At 39.1% G+C, this 23,024-nt stretch overlaps 1 protein-coding gene across 6 annotated transcripts in view; it reads left to right on the forward strand.

The window, feature by feature from the left end:
* Positions 1-23,024, forward strand: part of kcnma1a (potassium large conductance calcium-activated channel, subfamily M, alpha member 1a) — a 154,312-nt gene that overhangs the window by 111,857 nt on the left and 19,431 nt on the right. For 4 of the 6 annotated variants that reach the window (XM_075478373.1, XM_075478374.1, XM_075478375.1 and 1 more), the window contains exons 17-22: positions 3,102-3,188; positions 3,288-3,364; positions 16,596-16,689; positions 20,482-20,608; positions 21,821-22,045; positions 22,605-22,797. In XM_075478373.1, coding sequence (XP_075334488.1) covers positions 3,102-3,188; positions 3,288-3,364; positions 16,596-16,689; positions 20,482-20,608; positions 21,821-22,045; positions 22,605-22,797 — 803 coding nt within the window. Of the gene's footprint in view, positions 1-229; positions 242-3,101; positions 3,189-3,287; positions 3,365-8,224; positions 8,399-12,210; positions 12,244-16,595; positions 16,690-20,481; positions 20,609-21,820; positions 22,046-22,604; positions 22,798-23,024 lie in introns of all 6 variants that reach the window. The other 2 variants (XM_075478377.1, XM_075478379.1) reach the window with 2 other exon arrangements.

Genomic DNA, 23,024 nt, shown 5'->3' on the forward strand with positions numbered 1-23,024 from the left:
CATTTATGCTCATTTCTAAAGATAACCTTTTCTCATAGTTTATTTTTACAATAGTTGTAAAACATTTATTTCTAGGTGAAAGGACCTCAGCATCGGACAAGCATCACATGCTGCCATATGAGGGCTATCTAGTGAATACACATAGAAACATTAGCAACAGTTATATTCTCCTCTTCTTTTTCTGTTGATGATAACTGTTTGATTTGAGATTTTTTCTTGTTGTTTGCAGAAGCCGAAAGCGGTATGCCCTCTACCTTATCTTACTTCCAAAGTTCCACCCAATCTCCACCACTTTAAAGCTTCTACTCTGGGAGTTTCCCCCAGGATATATTTCCAAATGCTATCTCACAGGCCTCTTTTTTAACTCCTTTTTTATGGTGTCCCTTGTGCTTAATGCACTAACTTCTTTGCAGGCAGAGAGAGGAGAGATAAATTGGACATGTTTGTAGAAGTGCTGTTTCTTTGTCTTTGCTGTTGTCGATGTACCAAGGCCAAACACTCACCCTCTTCATATCTACCTCTTATTTGATCTTTTAGTTTTGTCCTTAACCAAACCCCTTTGCCTAGTTTATTTCTCTCACTTTCAGTTCCTCTTTCAGTGTCGCTCAGTTGATACCCTGTTGTATGTTGGCTATGAGAAGCTAAGCATTCCACTCATTGGTGTTTTTAAATCATTGCCAGAACAGTACTTTGTGGTTCTTTGTCTCGGAATCAGTGAAGAATTTGTTTACACGTATTTTAGATCAGATGTGGTGTCAGTACTGATAATCTGATGTACCGCATTTTGGATTTAATCTTGAAATAACCTGACTCTTTACCGGCCATTGCCGTAGGCAGTGGTTGTTACAACAGCATCTTATTATTTTATTTTTTCTTCATGTCTTTAATACACCAGCAGGACATCAATTAAAAAGATATATAAATATTTTTTTAGAATTTCCCACTCCAGGAAAGGCACGGATCTGTTACCTTTGGATAGTATTAGGTTTATCCAAACTGAAGTTTAATCTACATGCTCCACATTTCACTTTAACATTCCATCACTCTCTCATGCTCTCAGTGCTATATGTATATCCATCTGTGCATGTTTGTGTGTCTGAGTATGTGTGGTAACCCTCAGAGGGAGGATTTGTGCGTGAATGGGGATTTTTTTTGTGCGTCTTAGCCACCATGCTTGTGCGTCTCTTGAGTAGATGTTTTTGAAGTGAGGTCACTTCCTGTCAGTTTGGTGTTTGAGAAACAATCCAACTGCACAGAAGTTACTGCAACCGTCTGCATCTACGTACCTGTCCCTATACCTGTAATGCAGTGGCTATGCCTTTCTGTTTGATTACTGTCCTCTTCATGCTGTTTGGTAACTGCATGCTACAAGAGTCATTTAAGGTGTTTGATGCTTGCCTTGTTGCTCACAATATGAGGTTTTGATGCTTTTCAAGCAACAATTCACCCGTTTGTACCTGACTGAAGAAAAATATCTTGGACAAGATACACCTGTAAAATCTCAGATTTGGGCAGCAATGTTTGTGGAACTGTCTTGATTTGAGTTTTGAAAAAAAAAAAAGATTTTTTTTCACTAATGAGCATGCCAGGTGTAATGCCTGTTTACTTTTCTGGGGGCTATTTAATCTGAGTTAATGTTAGATAATATTTTAGGTTTTGAAGGGGAGAGAGAACTGTCACATCTACATGACTGGTGAAATTTGATGACATCCCAATGTGTATATATATAGATTCAATTGCTCCCTAAATATATAAATATATTTTCATTTTCTCAGATGTAACCTTTTTCTGAGCTCAGAGGAGAGATGTTACGTCCTAAATGTTTTCATGGATACACAGAATAGTTATTTCTATTATATTTAAATCAAGTGGTTAAAAGACATTACCAAAACACTGATGGAAATTTTTCACTTCTTCAGTTATTGCAAAAGTAAAAAAGAAAAAAAAAGTATTCAAAATCATCTTTCATCTGAGCTTTTATTTTTGAAGGAATCTGACCCTTAAGGTTTGTGGGTTCAATGTTTTGATATCTTAATTCACACTCACATCATTGATGATTGTTGCCCACAGGTAACCATTAATGACCAGGGTGTGTGTGTGTGTGTGTGTGTGTGCGTGCGTGCATCCAATATATGTTTGTATTTTCTTTGTTGTAGTCTAATTAATGGGGAATGATACAGTGAATGATACAATTTCAAATTGAGTCCAACTGAAATGAAGTAAAGTGTCTAATCCATCATGTGATACATTTTATTTTAACTGTGTGTATAAATGTAAATACAATTAAGAAATGTTAGAAATGATTGGCCTCACGACAGTTGTCATGCATACTAATCATACTAAACTATATTAATGGAGCAGAATCTCTTCTGCTTTTGGGGGACTTGTCCCCCTTTTGACAACTTTTTCCAAGAAATATGTTTTCTAAAGAACAGTAGAACATTTTCTATAACAGAGTCACTTGTATTGACTATTAAAGAAAAAGAGCTGTTCATTCCCTTGCATCCCACTGTCAAATACTAACCGAGACAACAACTCTTACTGTACATTCTCTGTACTACAGCCATGTCTCAGTGGCCATCATAACATTTATTTTGACCAGATGACTGAGTGCTGAGACTAAAACCACTCCATGGCCATAATTTTAATTATCTCTGCCCTTGTCCCTTTACCTGTACCCTTTCTGTCCCTCTTCTCACCCCAGGCCAATCCAATACCATTCTGTAAAGAAAATAATTAAAATCCAGTGTGCGATCATACTGTTGTACCTTTTGTCCATTCATCTGAGAATCGCATCCAAAATTTACCAAAGAAAGGAGCAACTTTGTCTATAGTAACTGACAAGAGCCACGTACAGTAGCCATAATACAGTGGAGTGAAATAACTATTTTTAAAAATCAAATAACCATAAAAAGACATTCACGACGAGAATGTGTCTTAAAATTGTGCAAACACCCAGCTCTGATGAATTCGTTTCTGGTCCGATTGAAGGTTTCAGCAAGTGTGTGTACCATTCCTCTTGATTAGCGTGTTGTGGGCATGAATGAGTGTTGTTCAGACATTTACAGCCTGTATGTGTCTGTATGTCTCTGATTACCTAGCATCCTGATCAATCCGGGCAACCATGTCAAGATGCAGGAGGGAACACTGGGATTCTTTATCGCAAGTGATGCCAAAGAAGTAAAGAGGTGATTTAACTGTCTTGATGAACAACCAGCTACTAATTATGTTAAAATGAACAGTTTTGTCATTTTGAATGCTAAATATGTTTACTGTGTTGCTTTTAGAGCATTTTTCTACTGCAAAGCCTGTCATGATGACATCACAGACCCCAAACGTATTAAGAAGTGTGGCTGCAAACGACGTGAGTAGCTGTGCCTTTATTCTGCACGACCGGCAGCCCTTCCTCACCTTCCTCTTGCTGCAAATCCTTACATGTGGGTCTGTCTCTCTTATACATATGGTTTCACTAGCTCGTAAACAAATATCAGACCTCTCATTGTGTCACTGATATTCGGTTCTGTGAAAATGTGTTTTTTTGAACATTCTGTGTGTTGTCACACCATTATACTCTTTTTTTTTTTTTTTTTAACTGTCATAACGTCCATTATGGTATGATCATCAGTCAAAGCATTTTTGTTTTTTGAGTAAACGTTAAGGTGCTGTTACCTTTAGATGTGTTTTTCTTAAGGTTTAACCATTTTCTCATTACTTTAGGCAAAAATAAAGTCACAGTGCAAGTGCTAATAATGCACGAGAAAGCACTAAACATCAAACAATAGAAAAAGAAGAAGCAGTAATAGCAAAAAAAATCTTCCATTAATGTTTGGAACACTTTGTGAATACAATTCACAGTGAGTAATACACTAGAAGCATGCAGGCAGTGAGCTACTGTGCTACAATATTTTATATATATATAAATGATTTTGATCAGTATTTTGAGAGTATTTGAGCTCAGTCTCTGTGATATTAAGTTCTCGCATGTTAAGAGTAGTCATAACATCGTGCTGTTAGTTGTAGAACTTTTTATAATATGAGAATATCTCAGTCCAATGAATTATTTCATTCCTTTTTTATGCAAACATAACATTACCATTAAGGCAAGAATAGCACACGAATATAACCTGACCTATGTACAGTTGTCACTTGTCAGGATGTGTTAGCCACTTTATAAATAATTCAGGTGAATATTCCATATTTCCACAAAAGGTCTCAAGCAGTTAGAGTAAGCAGCCTGTTACAGTCAAAAGCTTTAAAATATAAACTCCCCAATTTCTTTTTTTCCTGTCATTTCAATTTTTCAGACAATTTTCTACTAGTTCAAGATAATAAACAGGACTCTCACACTGTAGTTTTATTCTGGTAAACTGTTTATTTCTGTTTGCTTTCTTAATATGTTCATGTCTCAGACTATGGTGATGGACACAATGTTATGTTTAATGTCATTACAGTTGTTGCCAACAAGAGAGTTGCATTTAGAAAGATGACAGTTTCATTACTATAATGGAATTCTGTCCTACAGAATGTTCTGTTCTATCATGTTTTGTTCTCCTCTGTTGTTTCCCATGTTTCTTTATGACCAGTGACGCACTTTCGATGTATTTCCTTCCTTGCTGCCATTGGAAAACACCACTTTATTTTAACTACTCACTGGTAGTGATTTATTGTGAGTAAAAAAAAGAAAATGGGTGTCCTATTACCCATAGTGCAGTGCAAGTGTTTTGTTTTTTTTCTCCTCAGCAAATACTATATTGTATCTATGTTGCATGTACCAGTGTAGCTTTTGCATCCTTCTCCTCGCCTCTCATTTCTACACCGTGTTCAGACCAGTCCAAATCCAAATCAACAGAAATCAGACTTACACCAGCTTCAGGCCTTCGCTTCATGTGGCCAGTCAGTTGATACTCTTAATAACTGGAAATGACAAAAAAAGTGCAACTTGATTGGATATGACCAATGATCTACGCAGTTTCGGTTGAAATTCGATCATCAAACAATCTCATAATTCACATTTAAAAGCCTGTCTGCTGCAAGTCTTGTGGCATTATTTTTGATCACTCTCCTTATAGTGTGATGCTCTTGGAAAGTAGAAATGGAACAGGATAAAAACATGAGATTTTGTATCATAATCATAGATTTAGAGGAGCTAACACAAAGGCAAGAAAATGAATAAGAACAGCTGACATTTAGATTGATCTGCTTTCTATCAAAGGAAGCTTTGTGTGGCTGTTTTTCTTTTTCCAGAGAGCAGAAATTGTCCTTGTGGGAAGTTCTTCAAGTCCTAAAGAGGGAGGCTGCCAAAACACAATCAAAACAATCTGGTCTCCTTTTTACCCTACGTCTCTGTGATCTCAGCCCCTTTCTAAACTCTGACTGAGGTTTCAGAGATCATCAGTTCCTTTCAGATTTGAAATGTCACCGCCCTGGCCTTGTGCATTTCAAATCTGGATAGTAGTTAGGCCCTTTGGTTTAACTCACTGCACTGGGTGATAAATCCCCTGGAAATGCGCAGAACAATTAATGTTGTGGTATTCAGATGCCACTAGATGGCAGTACGCTACCAGTCCTATGCAATAATAAATATAAATATGTAAATGGTGATGTCTGTAGAGGAAACTCGAATACCCTGAGAGTTGTTCAGCAAAAATGCAAGGCCCAGACGGGAGGGTTGTATGAACTGAGCGAATAGATTTGATCGAAATTCAATACATTCAACAAATGAATCTTCTCGAATGTGCTTAGTCTCTTTTTCATTATTTTATATTTTATGTTTACGTGAGATGTACATTGCTCAAAAGTTCAACTCTGTACCATTTTCCTGGCATTCTTGCTGAATAAGAAAGCTTTGGGGGAAATTTGTATCAGAATAGTGCTTTCTTTTGGACATCCTTCATATTCAACAAAGCACCCTGTTTATCAGAGTAGTTGCAATATTGAATCATCAATCAAGAATGCCCAGAAATGGACACCTTATAGTTCTAGGCCGGAATCTGGGTATTTGTGAAGTCAGAAGTAAAAGACATTGTCACTGTGTGTGTGTGTGTGTGTGTGTGTGTGTGTCTGTCTGTCTGTCTGTCTTGTGTTTTCCATTTTTTCCTCCTTCCATATGTCAAAAATCGACATTGTTACTTATATATACTGTTGTCCGAGAACTCAAGCAAAAAAAAAAAAAAAATGAAATGAAATAAAGACGTTAAGAAATTTCAGCATGATCTGACAGCTTCACTGCCCATGTCTGCCATGCCTCCAAAACTGGTTCATTACTGTGAACAGTTATCTCAGTATTTCTCCTTGTTGCTGAGAGCAAAACTGCATTTTTCTGCATGCCCTTCACATGTTCATAAAGCACATGTGCATGCTACAGGATACAGCAATCCCTGATGCCTTCTTGATGATCTGCGTTTCCCATTCTTTCTTTGGCCAGAAGCTTAAACATATTGCTTCATTCAGAATCTGATTTTCCAATGTGAGTCAGAGTCAAAGATGTCAAAAGTGTCTCTGTAAAGGTGCCAGACAGTATTAAAGTGCTGTCTGTTTTCACCTTGCCAATAAGAGAATGGGGACCAGGGACTCTCCCCCCCCCCCCCCCCCCCGTCACTGCATTAAAAAAATGCTCCTTTAAGAATTTTCACTCCTGCTCCCCTACGGGTTTAAGCTCTCACACACACAACCATATGTAGACACACACATAGACAAAAAGTGGCTGATTATAGAACTTTGGCTGACTTTTAAAAAGTTGTCTGCTGTGTAATGCTGCTTTGTAATCCACTCTAACCTGAATAAGGGCACCTTGTTTCCAAATTGGCAGTATTGAACACGGAAGATAACTGAAAAGAAATGTTAGTGGAATACTTTAATGAAACCATGTGTTACAATGAACGTTGGGACACAAACAATATAGTGTTCTTTCAAAGACCAAATCCATTACCCTTAATCTTTTCCTAATCTTACACAATTTGGAAATGTTTTTGGGAACATCTTAAAGACATTGTGTGTGGGCAATCCAAAAGTATTAAAGTGTAGCCTATCAATAACGGCTCAAACTGCTCAAACAAAGGTTTGTAAAGGTTTGAGTAAATAGAGGTATTTAAATTAAAACAGGAGAGTCAGCTAATGTCAAAATTCTAACTTTATCCTAAACAAATTAGTCCCCAGCTATTCAAGACATTGAATTTAAAAGCATCAGTACATCTATGAAGCCACTGAAAATTTTTAGATGGTGAACAGGCATCACGAGCAAGCTGATGCAATGAAATCTATGAGCTAGCGTTAGCCAACCCAAGCTATGAGTCATATTGAACCCATAAAGCAGTGAAAGTAAAACCCCTGAGCAAGGTGGTTATTTTTATTTATTTATCAATTTTCCATCTTTCAGACAGGAATGAAGTACAATTTATTTTCCTTTGAATTCTAACTAAACTGACAAAATCCCAGAAACTGTACATATTTGACTCTTTTACATTTCTATGTTTACATAGTAGAAAAAACTAATATTTTCCCCGATCACACCATTTATGCACCTGTTGATTAGAGTGAACACCCCTTGGGGAGTGGAGCAGTGAAACTGTAGGTCTGAATATAGCATGTATTGGCCAGTCTAGCCAGTAGAGTAGTGTGATGCCATGGACAGAGCCTACAGCTGCATGATGGGGTACAGGTACGTGATCCACTCCTTTGGCCAAATGAATTGAGGATGTACAAATGTATTGAACGTTGTATGAGGTTTGCTGCTGAAGACATTGCTCATGCCTCTCTTCCCTGAATGCCCCACCCCTCTCCCGTTCCTCTCTCCCCTCTTTCCCACAGTTATAATTTTGTTTTTAGAACCTGTTACAGCCTTAGCACACAGCTTGACTCCTTTAGATTTGATAATGCCATTATCGATAAGGACTAATTCAAAAGCATATGATTATTGAATTCTTAGGTAATTATAACAGTTTTAACACTGATAATGTGTCTGCTTTAGGAAGACTTCTTCGGACATGGAAATGATGAAAAATGACATTTCGATGATGAATTGTTGAGGGAAATGTAATTGAATATTCCAACAAATCCTCATGCTATGAGTGTGTTAATGTAATTTGGAGCTCAAGTCTGTGTGGCAGGTGGCTAAGGCTTGCACTCTCTGATGAAGTTACCTTCCGACTTCCCCTATATGAATACTTCTCCTTTTGCCATTAACCTGCTGCTTTTCCTCTCCTCTCATCCCAAAACATGACTGTAGCCAAGATGTCCGTCTACAAACGAATGAAACTGGCATGTTGTTTTGATTGCGGCCATTCAGAGCAAGACTGCTCTTGCATGTCAGGCAGTGTACATAGTAACATGGACACCCTTCAGAGGGCCTACCCACTTTCCTCTGTCTCTGTTCATGATTGCGCAACCACTTTACGTGCCTGTAAGTTACACCGCCCAACACATGCTGTTACATGTCTGTGGTGTGTGCTCCGTGTAGTGTCCCATGCAGAGGTACCGTACGTGTTTGAGCGTGTCTGTAATGTTTTCTGTGTGGTGTGATCTATTTTCTCATGACTCCATAGTTTGCGTAACTGTGGCCTTCATGAGTTCATTTTTAGAATGAACATGTTGTATACTGTTATTTGTTATCTTTTAAGTAATTGTATTTTAATTTATCATGAGAAATTATTGTTTTATGGGTGTATTGTGGTAGGTAAGTGGTGGTGTGGCTCTGTGGTGCTGCTGTACAGTACTGTAGGTGTGGCTAACGCATGCTGCATCAATCATGCAGTCGTGTGAAAATTTCCCTTTTTTACGTGCTGTTTGGTGTTTTTTTTTTTTAACTGTTTAAGGTAAGATGTCTACATATACAGAAATGGAACATATGAGTTCATTTTCAAGCTTTTATGACTGTAATTAACTGATTATGCTTGTTACATTGTGTCTGATATCTTTGATTTTTAAGACCATTATTAACTTTTCAGTTTATAAACTTTTCAGTTAAATCAGTTTTTCCTTAGTTTAACAATTTATTTTTCCTTTGACTTCACCCTACAAAGCAACTATGCAAAGATTTATTTCTTTTTGAAGGAGATTCATATCAGTCCTCCTAGGTTCTAAGTATGAGGATAAGGACACTTATATTTTATTTGTGATATTTCTTCAGTATAGACTTTTACAGAGGATTTGGGGGTGTCCCCCCCTTTCTTTTATAGTTTTATAGACTTTTTGTGCTTGTAATAGTTCTGCAAAGAGACAGAGTGTGATGTCCACTGCAAAGAAGACTGCATCTGAACTTCCTAAAGGCCTTGTTGGCTGTGTAGGCTATTCTTTGTTATGTGTCTGTCACATTGGAACTTATGTGCTTAATAACTGCCTAGTGGCAAGTTTTATTAAAGAATGAGTAGCTGAATTACGCTCTGCCATAATTCAGTAATAAGCTCTCCAACTAGAGCAGTGTGAGTATTTAAAAAAAAAAAAGGGATTGAGAATAGAAAGGAGCTAAGATGGATGGGTTCTGACAGAAGTTGAGCATTTGACTACTAGAAAATGTTCCATTTTCAAACCCCAACAATTGAAATTAAGAATGTGTAAATGGACATAAAAATCCCACCAAACTGTGATGCACTTTCACTATTTTTTACATATTGAAGATGAATATTTGTATTTTTGCCGACAGTAATTTATAATTACCCGCGACCCGATCGACGGATTCAGCGGTATAGATAATGGATGGATGGATAATTTATAATTATTATTATTTTTTTTAAAATCTCAAATCATGCAATTGTACAGAATTTCCTGCTCAGCCTGTAATTGGTTTGAACTGTTTTGTAAATAACTTTACCTCAGTCCTCAGTAGTTTAATGAGATATTTTACAGCAGGAGAAAGTTGGTGAATTAAGAATAGGAAAAAATGATATGGTGCAAAAAATTAGAAAAATGCGAAGAAAAACAAAACAACCACTATAAAAGTGATGTTGGCTTGATACAGGAAAGGTAAGAGGACTGAGGCTCCTGGAAGATCCCATCCTTTCTCTTTTCTTTTTAAGTGGATGGGAAATACTAAATTGTCTGTCAATTAGACATGGCAGCAGTAGACCTGGCTATCAAAGCCTTGGATTCAGACATACAGATCTGATTTCCTTCTCAACATTCTCCCACCGTCTGCAGACTCAGCCTAGATTAATGTCAAACACAGCATGATGAGTTTGGCTGGGCTTCTTGTAGTTGGGCCTGCGCTGATATCCCTCGGTACCAATTACTGGCCATTACATGGTTACTGATCTCACTTTTCCCTCAGCCCCCTGTAGGATTTAAGGAAAGCCTCCCCTGTCTTAGATTTCTTTCCCTTTTTAACTGTTTGAATGAACAAAGAGAGTACAGCGATGGAGTGTATTGGGCTTTGTCAGAAAAGGATTGTTGGATTACCCCTCTCAATGTCCAGTTTTTTCCACCAATCCAAGAGGATAAGACTTCTTTATCCATGATGACTTCATCTTCTTGTGTATCACAACCAGATTTTTCTGCACTTTGATAATTGGGATCTTGGTTAACGCTCACTTATTTAATTCATGGTTTGCTATGATGCAAGTTCAACTTAGACTACACATGAAGACAGCTCTGTTCTAACCTTTTATTGGAGTAATTACTGTAAGTGAGTAGTTTGAAATTTGATGGGATAGATAAATCACTGAAACGGCAAGCCAAATGAATTGGCTACCTGAATTATACATTTATTGATCATGCAGTTTAATTACAGGATTGAAAGCAGTAAAAATCTGAAAAGATAAGAGGAGAAGCTTTTGCAACTGAAAAGATGCCAAAAGGTTTGAGGAAGTGTTTGTGGGTAGGTTTGTCTTATTTGTTTACTCTGATTCTTGTCGATGCATTTTTTTTTAACATGTCGCTTCAGAAATGATCCTGGGTTCTATGGCCAAAGTTCATTTTTTCGTCTCTAAATCATTTACATATGGTCTATCTTGGTGACCTGGCCATCATCCCTTGTGAAAAGCTATAGTGAATTGGTTACAACAGGAATTGTATAATGTAGACTTTGAGGCTCTTATGCAGCAGAGCTATTGACTAGGATTTGGGGACTCGGGGCTGCGAAGATGCTTTTGGCTTGTCCTCAACCCTCTGGGTTGTTTATGCATTTATGTGCACATCTAATGTGCATAACGACGTGCTGTTTTATCTTAGTGTCTACCATGTGTGTGTGAATCTGCATCTCATTGCAAAAGACCTTATCTATCTTGACACAGAAATTATGTTTGCATTTTCATTTTCCCAGCCTTGCTGGTCTGTCACCAAACTTGGCCTGACAGCTCCTGTCCACCAGGCAGGCTTGGTCCTTCCCTCTAAACCCTCTGTCCAATGCTGCGGAGCTGTGCCCCAGATGGTAGCCAGTTAGTATACCGCCTATGCAGTGGGGGCAGATCGCTAGAGACAGATGCCAGGGCCACTGTAGGTCTTTGTTTTGAGGACCTGTGTCATAGGCCAGCCCTGGGCCCTCGCTATGACCTTTATTGCTGGGAGAGATTTTGGCAATGGGTGGGGAGTGTCAGCAGCCCAGAGCTCAGTTCAAGTGTTCACTGCATCAGTAGTTATGGTGGTAACAGTTTTTAATATCTTCTCAGTCAAGGTCACAAATGAAAGTTCCTAGATAATTAACTACATTTGCATAAACTCAGACCTCTGTTAATCTCAATTTGATGTTTGGAAAAGAACCCATTTTTAAAAATCAAAATTATGCAAGATGTCTGGACTTCATAGAAAGATCTTGTCTCCTGTGGTTAATGCTGTTTTGAATATCTAAATACACTTAAATATACACATTTTAAAAAGGTAAAAGTTCATTTACAAATGTCTAAAGGAAGAGAAAAAAAAATACATTGTTGAATCACAAAACATATTTAGCTCTAGCAATTTTCTGAAAATAAAATCTCCTCTTCTGGCTAAGTACACTTTCCTAAAAGCATGGCTCACTCTTGAGGAGGGACGGTTCATTCATCTGTCTGCTTTTTTTGTACCATCATACCATACTACTATCACAATCTTTAAAGTTTTGCAATTTTTTTTGATCATTTTCCCTCTTTTGTTTTCGGTTTGTGTTCCATTGTCTTTAAATGATAGCACATCAGAGTTAATCCCCATTCACCACTCTTATGTTGATGTCTCTATTTCTTATGTCTGTCATTACATCATTTGTTCCTCTATGTGACCTTCCACATGTCTTTGCATTCTCCTCAGCCAAATATAAGTATAATGGATATGTCAGATCACGTAAGTGTGTTTCTCTGTCTTTCTCCACTCTGCTCCAGCTGTGTGTTTAGACTGTAGCCCCCTCACTTTCTCATGTAACATACTTATTACTGATGCTTTGCTCTAGTATTTGCTCTGTTGTCCCTCATCCTTTAAGAATCTTATACTGTTGTAAACGCAGTTTAAATAATCTTAAATTCAGTCTTTCATTCAAGACGTTTATTCTCACTTAACTATCACTAATTCATTTCGACATATTTTGAGAAGAATTAGAGTAATGCATTCTTGGTATTTAAACTTAAGAGAAATCATTTTGTGTTTGCTGATGCCATGTAGTTCCATGAAATATTCTTTTTGTATTGTGCTGCATGTAGCAGCAGATGGCGCTACAACACCAGGGAACAGTGGAAGCCAAAAAGAGGCTGGCGTTCGTTTCAAAGCCGATTACAATATAGGTAAATCTTTGGTAAATAATTGTTAAATTGTTAACTTTTCATTGCAGTGGTTAAGAATAACTTTTAGTTTTAAATGCTATTTGTCATGCCTAACATTCTTATGTGTATATTTTTATTTGTTCACATTAAGCATTCTGATACTATTAAGACATTTTTTGTTTCCTCTTTGAAATATTAGCGGCCTCTTAAGCAAAACTAAAAGGAATCGCAGTACTCATATTGTCATATAGTTTTATTTATTTATAATTTTTCTTTACCTGTAACGTGGCAATAGTGCATGGCCTAGAAGGCCATTTCATGCAGTTGCAATGCAGTTGAAGAACAAAGCTTGTTCATGCAGCAAACACTAAAGATAAAGCCAGCTTAGCTCACATACAAAAGTAAATATTACTAGTTGTTATTCCTCTGCCTCAACATCCAGTTTATATTCGATAACAGCGATCTTATAAGGTTTGCATGCAGTACAGTACCATCATGCGATTTACATTTTAAGAAGGGACAGTTGCCGTCTGGGTTGTTCAGGATGCACAGTGGACCTGCCAGGGCGGGTGAAGGCTCTGTAACGCTGCACGTGTTTGACAAGGGCCAGATGAATCCAGGAGCTATCGGTGGCGCCCTGTAAATCAAGGAGGCAGCTGACGGCTGGGATAAACGTCTGTTTATTGCCCGGGGCCACCCAAGCATGGTCTCTCCTCCAAACAACCAACCAACCACCCTTCTACCAAAGAGAGGAAAAGGGCTCCGCCTCTCACACTCAACTTTGCTACCAGATCTTTTACTTGCATTCCTCTGTTGTCCTCCTGCAGTGTTCCATGACCCCTTACATACAAACATGCAAGTTGACGCTGTAGCTTTAGTCAGATTGTGTGTGTGTGTGTGTGTGTGTGTGTGTTTGGTCGGGCTGCTGGTTGAACATCAGGTGTATGTATGCAGACTATTTATGCTCATATTAAAGACTGCAGTTTGTCTCTTGACGTGATATGATCATATTTCTGATCAAAAATGTAAACATACCATTTTTAGAAGAAAATGACAGAATTATTTTATCTGGAATTAAGCCACAATTCTATACATAACCCACAATTAATATAATAAAACTTTTAATGGTTTTGAATAAGTCATTTTTTTAGATAATCGGTTATACTTTTACATTTGTTGAAATTGAAGTTCTGCTTCACACAGTGTGTTTGAGATGACAGCATTTTATTGTGTTTGACTGGCTTCAGCAAAGCTTGGTCTCTGCTTAGTGTTTTAAGAAAATGTAACATAAATGAGAAACAGAGATGTGAGTTCTCTAATTAATTTATGTTCCTCTCAAACGCAAGGTGAAAGTCACTGTGAACATTTTTGTTTCGCGTTTCAACACCAGCTGTAGAAAAATGATGCGATTCTTGCTTTTATGTCATTAAATGAGAACAAATTCAATTGTTTTTTAACTATTACAATTTATTATCACGTAATCTTTTTAAGTCAGTAAATCGATCTTACTGACATTTTTACATTTTGTGGGATTGGTTTACCCTGAAATATAAAATGTAAAGATATATTTTTTAAGCAAATATTGCACAAATAAAACTAGTCAGTTTTCAGCAGTTTCACACAATTGTTAAAGTACTACCAATATATGAATCTGACTACAGACTTTCTCACATTTTTTATTCTCCACTGTTTGACAGTAATGGATGACGTTAGACCATCTTTTCAAAACCGATCTGTTAAAACCACTGGCTGCATCTCCACCTCCATCACCTCAAATGCATTTCTTCCCGACACCCTGCACCCCAACCAGGAGCCCCGTTTCGACAGGGGCACAGCCAACATCCCCCTTGTTAATAACCGTAAAGGAAGCCTACTCCCAGTGAGGCCGGGGCCCGGGGTCGACCCCTCACAATTGCGCCTCAGTATCTCAGGTCCAGGAGACAGGGCTGCCAGAGCCCTGGCCGAGAGTCGACTGAACCGGGCCCGCAGTCTGCCGGTGAAATACCGCTACCAGCCCAGTAATGCCATGCTGCTCAGTCACAGTAGGCCCTGTAGGTTGCCCTCTTAGCGGGATGCATCAGTCAGTAATCCTGCCTGTTTCTGTCCCTTCATTTATTTTTTTGTTTTGTTTTGTTTGCTGCATGGCAGTTCACTCTGCTGGAGCTGCTGCTGTTGTTGCTCCTGCTGCTTTACTCGGATTTGCCTGTTAGTGCAGTAACTGCTGTTCTTTAAACTGGCTGACTTCCAAACTTTAGGAGTAATTACAAAAGAGGGACTTCAGCACAAAAGAGTTAAATAATGATATTTATTGTCAGAAATGTTGTTAGCTCTGAGGATAGTTACCCCTTTTGCCATCTCAAACAAAACTTTCATGCTTCAGTATTTGGAACAGTATTATATTTTATTGTTGGGTGTATAAATGAAATGTGTTGTTTTTACTATCGACAAATTAAGCCAGAAGGAGAAACTATTTAACAAGGAATGCACATTTTCCGATTTGATATTTTCAAAGTACATTAAAAAAGGGGAATTGTTTGTAAAGTAAAAAGTGCTTGTGATATTAGCTATTCTGAATGCCCAATTGCATAAAGGAAATGTCAGAGAATGACATTTCATTAGAAGCCAAAGTCATATTTCTTATCTTTTATTAGCAGAATTAGGTGACAGCCGAGAATGGGCATTCAGACAATAATGAAATTCTACATGCTTAGAATAGTCATGCCTTGCAGTGTGCACATTGATTTGCACTAATATCATGCTGTGTTATTGATTTCTAACCAAAGGACTAATGTGGGTTTGAAGTGACGGTGCGCTTGGCATTTGCGCTGGGAGAACGTAGATTTTAGACAAGTATCTGGGTGCCTGTCTGAAAGCTCTTGGAACTGGCAGACGGCAGTGGTGAAGATCAGACTGCTGCTAGTGTGACTGAAATCTTCAGACGACCGGTCCTGGCCTCACTCTGGCTGCTCTTTCTCATTCTCTCTGTCTGACTTGGTTGAAGCAAAGTTTAGAAGATGGTGTTTTTTTTATTTATCTATTTTTTTTTTTTTTAGATTTCTTTAACACAACAAAACGTTGCTGACAAGAAGCTTGAAAAAAAAAAAAAAGTACATCGGTCCTGCAAATGCAAAACACCAAAGCTTCAAAAACACGAACCGAATACGAGACCTAACAGAAATCATTCATTTTTCATTAAAACATATAACACCAGTCATGACCTTCTTATTCCGGAAAATGCTGTACATTCGCTAGCTGCTTTAAAATCTTTTGTCCACTAATTCTGGTAATATTCCCTGACCTGATGTGTGCTGATTGCTTAAATGTTCCCTTGGCATGGAGGTAGACCTGTAGAAGAGCCATTGTGCGCTTTATTTAGAGCTGGAATGTTGGGGTGGGATGCAGATAGTTTTATGGGGGGGGGGGGGGGAAAGGACAAACCACCCACTCAAGATTAATCTCCATAACATTTATTTATTCATTGTCATTGCTTTTGCCCATGCCCCACCGGCAATAATGGTTTGTGTAATCTCATGGCATTTAATGGCATAGGTGAGCATTGTCACTCTGATGCAGACGGCTAGAGGTCCACCTGGACATGTGCAGTAGTTTATATGCGTAGGCCTTGGTGAGATAAAACATTGTAATAAAGGGTAGTTTGGGATGTGAGCTTTTCATGACATTTTCAGGGCATAAATTGGTTTTTCTTTGTGGTTTTCTCCTGCCTTTTTCAGATTCACCATTGTTCGATACTAATGCTTCCTTTATGTTTTTTTTATTTTTTATTTGACACTGAATTATTAATTTTTCCTTTTCTTGTGTTCCGTTTCTTTCATTTGTTTGCAACGATTGATTGATTGTTTGGTCAATTTTTCATGTCAGGTCCAGCACACTTTCTCAACCATCTGTCTCTATTCTGACATTCTGCGCATGTATTTGCAGTTGAAGATGAGCATCCATCAACTCTCTCGCCTAAAAAAAAGCAGCGCAACGGAGGAATGCGAAACTCACCTAACTGCTCACCCAAAATGATGAGGTAAGAGAAGCCGATATTATTCTCCTTGCAGCCTTCAAACAGAGAGGAAGGAAAGAAGGGAGGGAGGGAAGAAGGGAAGGAGAGATGTGTCAGAGACGTGGGCTGCTGATGGCGTGATGGTGGCAGTTTGGATGGATGGTAGGGGGCAAATTAATGGTGGCAGAAGAGGGAGGTAAGACACTCTGTGAGAGGAAGAAAAGGAGAAATGCCCTGTTAAGCTCTGGCTGTTTAGGATGGCTGTCAGCTGTTAATGACAGAGCTGAAATAATATTTCTGTCATGAAAAGTGGCTGCGAGGAGCCGTTTGGAAACTCCTCTGGCTTTAAAGTCCCAGCTGCCACTTCCTCCAGTCTGGTCCACATGTACTACTTAAACAATGCTGGCACTAATGACACCAGCAACCAATCAGAGGGACCTGCATGGTTACTTTGCCCTCAGGCTATTCCTCTATTGTGGGAACCCCTGTGAGTAGTGTTTCTGGTACTTAAGGGCATATGCGAGATGTATCATCACAATCAAATATGAATTCAAATATTACCTTCCTTTTATCCTGTCTTGTGGAATTAAATTGCTGTTAATTGATTTTGAAAGATAAAAGAGGTAGGTTTTTGTGCTCCTCTGGCTGTGAGGCAGGGTTAGACACACAGCAGCGAGGAACATACAGGGAGGCCGAGCTGCACTGATTGGGATGGCATATTTAAAGCATAGTTACAACAACACAGAAATACAAACACACTTAGCTACACTCTCTAAATGAGAGTGCTATGGAAGTCCTCTTTGTGCCTTTACAGTAAAAACATATGCAAAGGCTGTTTATTTTCTTTTCCCCTTTAGGGTTTTCACTAAGTTGTCATTAGTATCATTTTTGTTGTAAAGCTGCGCTGCTTTCAGAACTATTGTATCTGAAATGTTTGGGCAAATATAACATTATGTCCCTAAGGGTAAAATAAAAATGTGATTCAGAATTTTTTTTTTTTTTTTATGGTTTCTGAATCTTATTGTTCTTTTGTCTGTTGTCCTAACAGTTTGGCTGAGTTCTTTGAATGTAAGTTCTGCTGGGTTCCCTCAGGCGCTGATCCTCCCTCTGCACTGATGTGCCTGCGTGATTTTGTCCAGTATACTTGTCGGCCTCCCCCTCAGTCCTCCACAAAACAAGCACTTGATAAGCCTTTACACTTGCCAAACCATTAGCTGAACACAGAGTCCTACCCCTCAGTCTAGTTTGCAACAGAGCATCATTTCAGATGCCCTTGCTCTGAGGGAGAAAGCTGCTGCAAAAACAACTAGACACTGGCACGTTTCCAGCTAACTGCTTGTTTAAAAGGCTGTTTAGTTTGCTGAACTTAAAGCGCAAAACCTTTTCTTCTTATCCTACTCTGCTCAGGAGATGGTCCCCGTTTGCCATGTAATATATGCATCTTTGCTTTGATCTCACAGTGATAATAATCCTTGTGAGTTATTTACTCAGTTTTGAAAACGCTTCAAAGCGGTGTCAAAGTTTTCTCTGCTTTAGGGGTGCTTCTGTATTCTGCTGGCTCTTGGGTACTGGGATGACAGGTCCTCTGTTATAGGTGTAGATTTTTTTCCAAGTCTTAGCCCTTAGCAGAACATAACATTAGCCGTCATAATCCACAGCCCCCCCCCCCTTTTTTAACAGCTGCCGTGTCAACATATAACACCATATATATTAAACAGTTGCGCTTTATGAGGTAGATTTTATGCAATACCAAAAGTGATTGTTTGAGGTAGCCTTAGGGAAATGTTATTCTGCAAGCAAAAAAAGGGGAAAACACAGTAGAGAGCTCGCAAGAGAGCCAACATACGTAACAAGTATGGTTTTTACAGGACTCGCAGCCTGAAGGCCTTTGTAAATAAATAATGATCAACAGATTGGCTGTGGGCTTTGGAAAAGCATGCCTTTGTCAGTTTGCATGATGGGGAAAATTTTCAAAGCAAGAGGCTGCCTTCGTAGTTTGGCAGAGAGGGATTGGGGGAGCACGCCCATCCCCAGTTTGTGAGTGCAGACTGATACAGTGGCATAACTCAACTCTGTTTGAAATATATACTGAGGGAGAGAGTTGGAAAGGAAGACAAGGGGCAAGGCACTGGAGTGAGACACAGAGTAAGGGAAATACTATTCGTCCTCTTCAAAAGTGCACCTTAGAAGATATTGTATCTCACACAGGAAACACATTATAATATTAAAATATTCAGTCTGTAAAATAAGAAGTGTTTTTTTTCTTTTTTTGTCTCTTCTGTTGGAAAAAATTCTTGAAGTAAAGTTTCAAATTTGTTCATGAATTGTGCATGATTTTTAGGCAACATCCAAGACTGCCATGCTATTCAAATATTAGAGGGCAATCCACCATGTCAGTGTTCTAATGAGCTTCATGGCTACATGACATTAACGCCACTCCTCAAACATTAGTGACGGGTCATGACTGACAACACGCATCCAGTATCAGAGGATGTCATTGTATCTTCAGCAGCTGATATCCCTTGGGCGTGGCCCTGTAGCGCAGACGTCATGTCTGCTCTCCCTGAGCCTTGTGGTAGGTTCAACCCGAGGCACGGATGAGGAAGATGGAGGAGGAGGTGTATGGACCCTGTGACAGGCTGCCAGTCACACTGCTGACAGCTCTGTGAAAGATAGCTGTCTTGGCAGAGAGAGGTGGAGCGGCAGCCCGCCTGCATGCGCCAGTCAGCCCGTGTGTGGAGGCGAGCAGAGCTGAGCAGATTGAAGTGACGGGGGGCTCGGTGGAGTTGATTGGCGCAACGCGCGGCTCTGGATGAAAGATTCAGGCTGAGTGTAAAAACACTAAATGCTGTCAGTGTTATTATCACCTGCTCTAACTGATAGAGGGTAGAAGGGGAGAGAAAGCTGCAGAGTGAGGGTGGCTAATTGACAGCTTTTTTTTACTCCTACTTTCCCTGTGATGGCATGCAACCCAAATGCAGGTTGAAGGAAGAGACAACATCAAAGCCTTGTCAGTGAATGGCAGTGTTGATAGACGATACAGAGAGTGATACTGAGAGAGATGTATGTCAAATTCTTGAGATGTTTTCTCCCATATTATTCACGACTGTCTCCTCAGTTTCCTCTTTTAGAAGTCTGCACATAGTGCTGTTTTAACCAAAGAATGATTATTTTTTTTTGGTTAAATGATAAATTCATTATGTATGCATCTTGATTTGGATCAGATGAAGTGTGAGAACATGTCTTGTTGGATGAGCGAAAGAACAGGAGAGGCGGTATAACAGGACTGACGGAGTCTTTTTCATGGTCAGTGTTACATTGGATAAAACTCAGCAGCTCACTGCTGTGGATTAGCCTGTTTGGTTGTGACATGCTGTTGAAACATTAATGGCCATCAGTTGGGAGAGTAAAATGTGATTAGGCAAATTCCTGAAATATTTAAAGTTTGAGCCTGTTGGAGCTTTTACTATTTGCTCCACATGGCTTCGGGAACTGGAGGAGGGGGTACAAGCTGGTAATTGGCCTTGTATTGTCATACCATTCAGTCAGTAGCACTCAAGACTTGCTGTTCTCCTCTGTACCACTATGAACAAAAGGGTCTGAATCTTCTGATGTCTTCACAACAGGAACAAAAGGAAATTGTGTTGTGATGTTGTAGTTATGGGATTTAACAGTACTTAGAGCCATAGAAAGTATAACACTTTGATATTAGGATGGACTAATGTTTGTTATGCTAAATGAATAAATATTCCGAGAAATCCTGATGGCTACTTCACAAGCTGTTGTCAGAGAACTTGAGTACATTCTGTTTTTCAGTCGGCACGATCCCCTTCTGATCCCTGGGAATGAACAAATTGAGAACATGGACATGAACGTGAAGAGGTATGACTCGACAGGGATGTTTCACTGGTGCCCTTCCAAAGAGATCGAAAAAGTAATCCTGGTAAGTGTGATTGGAGCTCTCTGACTACAACCCAGTTTAAAAAAAAAAGATACAGAAAAAGATATAAAAGAATACAATTAAACAAAAGTTGAGTGAGTATGCTCTGGAGCCAACCTTTCCCGTCAATACTGCAGTAACCCTTTCACATACTAATGTGTATTGAAATTCTTTCCACTGCTTCTCTGTTATTTCAAGGTGAGTTTGTTTTTTATATATTTATATATAAAAATATGTATCGCTACCAAGAACCTGTGAACTATAGTCAGTGCATGAGTTTGTTAAGATTGCAAGGCAGTTTGTAAGCATTTGCCCTGGTGTGTAATTTGTTTGAGAAAGGTTAACCCTTTCCAAATCAAACATTAAAGTTACACAGTTGCTAAATAACTTTTTTGTTTCTTTTGTACAGCTGATACTCAAGTGAGCCTACTAATTTCGAAATGTTTAATTCTAACTTATCTCAAGGGAGCCTGAACTTGACTTGCTTAAGCTGCCTGGTTCATCATGTTTTAGAAACAAAGACAATTGGTTATCGACAGAAATCTTTAATGCACCAGATCAGGCAGACGACAGACAGTATGAGACAGTTTGCAGCAGTGGAACCTTGATGGCCCGACTTTTACCTTGTGTCTGCAATAAACAAACAGTTATAGTTGCATGTAAAGCCTAATTTACTTACATGCATCAAAACTTTAAAGGCATGGGAGCTGATTTTGAAAGCAGGTTAATGTATTGTTTTACTGAAGAATTATACATTACGAAATAGCTTTGTTTATTTCTTATGCCTCTCCATTGATATTTTCCCAATGATGCATAATGTATGTGCCTTAAATCTTACAAACTGCAATTCTCCAGACTGAATGAGTTGTCCTTTTTTAAAATGACTTCTTTGGTTTATTTTTGATATTTTCTTTTCATATTATTGTACTTTCTTGTTAAAAAGTTAACTGCTTATGAAAAGGAAAGTAGGTAATCAAACTTTTGTGCATGTAAGTACGACACCGTAATGATGGATTATCTCAAATCTTGGTTAACAAACTAAAAAGTGCACTTATAACTCCTTGTAAGTCAACTCGTGTAGTGTTTTCTGCAAAAATCCACTTTCTTTTCTGTAAAAATGTTTTCTTTTTTCCCATGTCTCTTCTCTGTCTCCACTTGTTCTCATTCCTGTTTCTGCTTTTGTCCCCTTTTCCTGTGCCTCTCTGTTCCCTGCAGACCCGGAGTGAAGCGTCCATGACAGTGCTGAGCGGCCATGTAGTGGTCTGTATATTTGGGGATGTCACGTCCGCTTTAGTGGGGCTGCGAAACTTGGTGATGCCTTTAAGAGCCAGCAACTTCCATTACCACGAGCTAAAGCCAATAGTTTTCGTGGGCTCGCTGGAGTACCTTCGCAGAGAGTGGGAAACTTTACACAACTTCCCCAAGGTCTCCATCCTACCTGTGAGTGTTCAGGTTCACTGGCATAAGATACAAATTTATGCCAGAATTGGCCAATAAAGCATTGACATTTTGAGCTACACATGCATTGAAATCCTGAGACGGATTGTCATTTTGATTTGATCACACATTACTCAATTGAAAGATCAATCCATGAGAGCTCAGTCAGCCCCCCTCATCTGAAGCAGTGACACATCATGCATATATCCTAAGTGGAGTTTATGAGTGGTGCAGCTGCAGTGCCCATCGCAGATGGCGTGGTGTGCTGCCTTAGAGCTTGTTAGGCCAGGCTTGACTGATGATCAGAAGAGAATCTCAAACACACCCCTCAGCACAGGCTAGCCTTTAGATTAGTCCATGTCTCTGAATCTCTAATGCCTGGTTAGATCAGTGGAATGTCATTGCCTCAGAACAAGAATACTTGTTAACTAATTTCCCAAAGCTCCATTCTGCTCACTTCTTAAATTTGTTTTTCTCTCCCCCATGTCTGTCTTTTCTCTGTGTTTTGCTTTCTCTCTTGCTGTCTCGCTCTTTCTCTGTCTGTGTTCTCCTCACCCTGAAGGGTACACCATTAAGTCGGGCAGATTTAAGGGCTGTCAACATCAACCTCTGCGACATGTGCGTAATACTGTCAGCCAATCAGAACAATATTGAAGATGCCTCACTGCAGGATAAGGAATGCATCTTGGCATCACTCAACATCAAGTCTATGCAGTTTGATGACAGTATTGGGGTCTTACAGGCTAATTCCCAAGGTAAGAGGCGCCCTATTAGACTCCATGTACACTGCTTCCCAAAGGGGACAGGTTGGGGCAGGAAGGGAAGATGGTAGTCAGAAATGGAAAAAGAGGAGTAGAAAAGACTGTAGGGGGGTGAGAATGCCACACAGGAGGTAGTCCATCAAGCACAGAGTGTGCTAAGTGTTCTTAATCAAAATTCTGTGCAAGTCTGCTGAAAATGATCTATACTCTGACATTACATT

The sequence above is a fragment of the Odontesthes bonariensis genome, chromosome 2 (genome assembly GCF_027942865.1).
Source record: "Odontesthes bonariensis isolate fOdoBon6 chromosome 2, fOdoBon6.hap1, whole genome shotgun sequence".
In the NCBI taxonomy this organism is placed as follows: Eukaryota; Metazoa; Chordata; class Actinopteri; order Atheriniformes; family Atherinopsidae; genus Odontesthes; species Odontesthes bonariensis.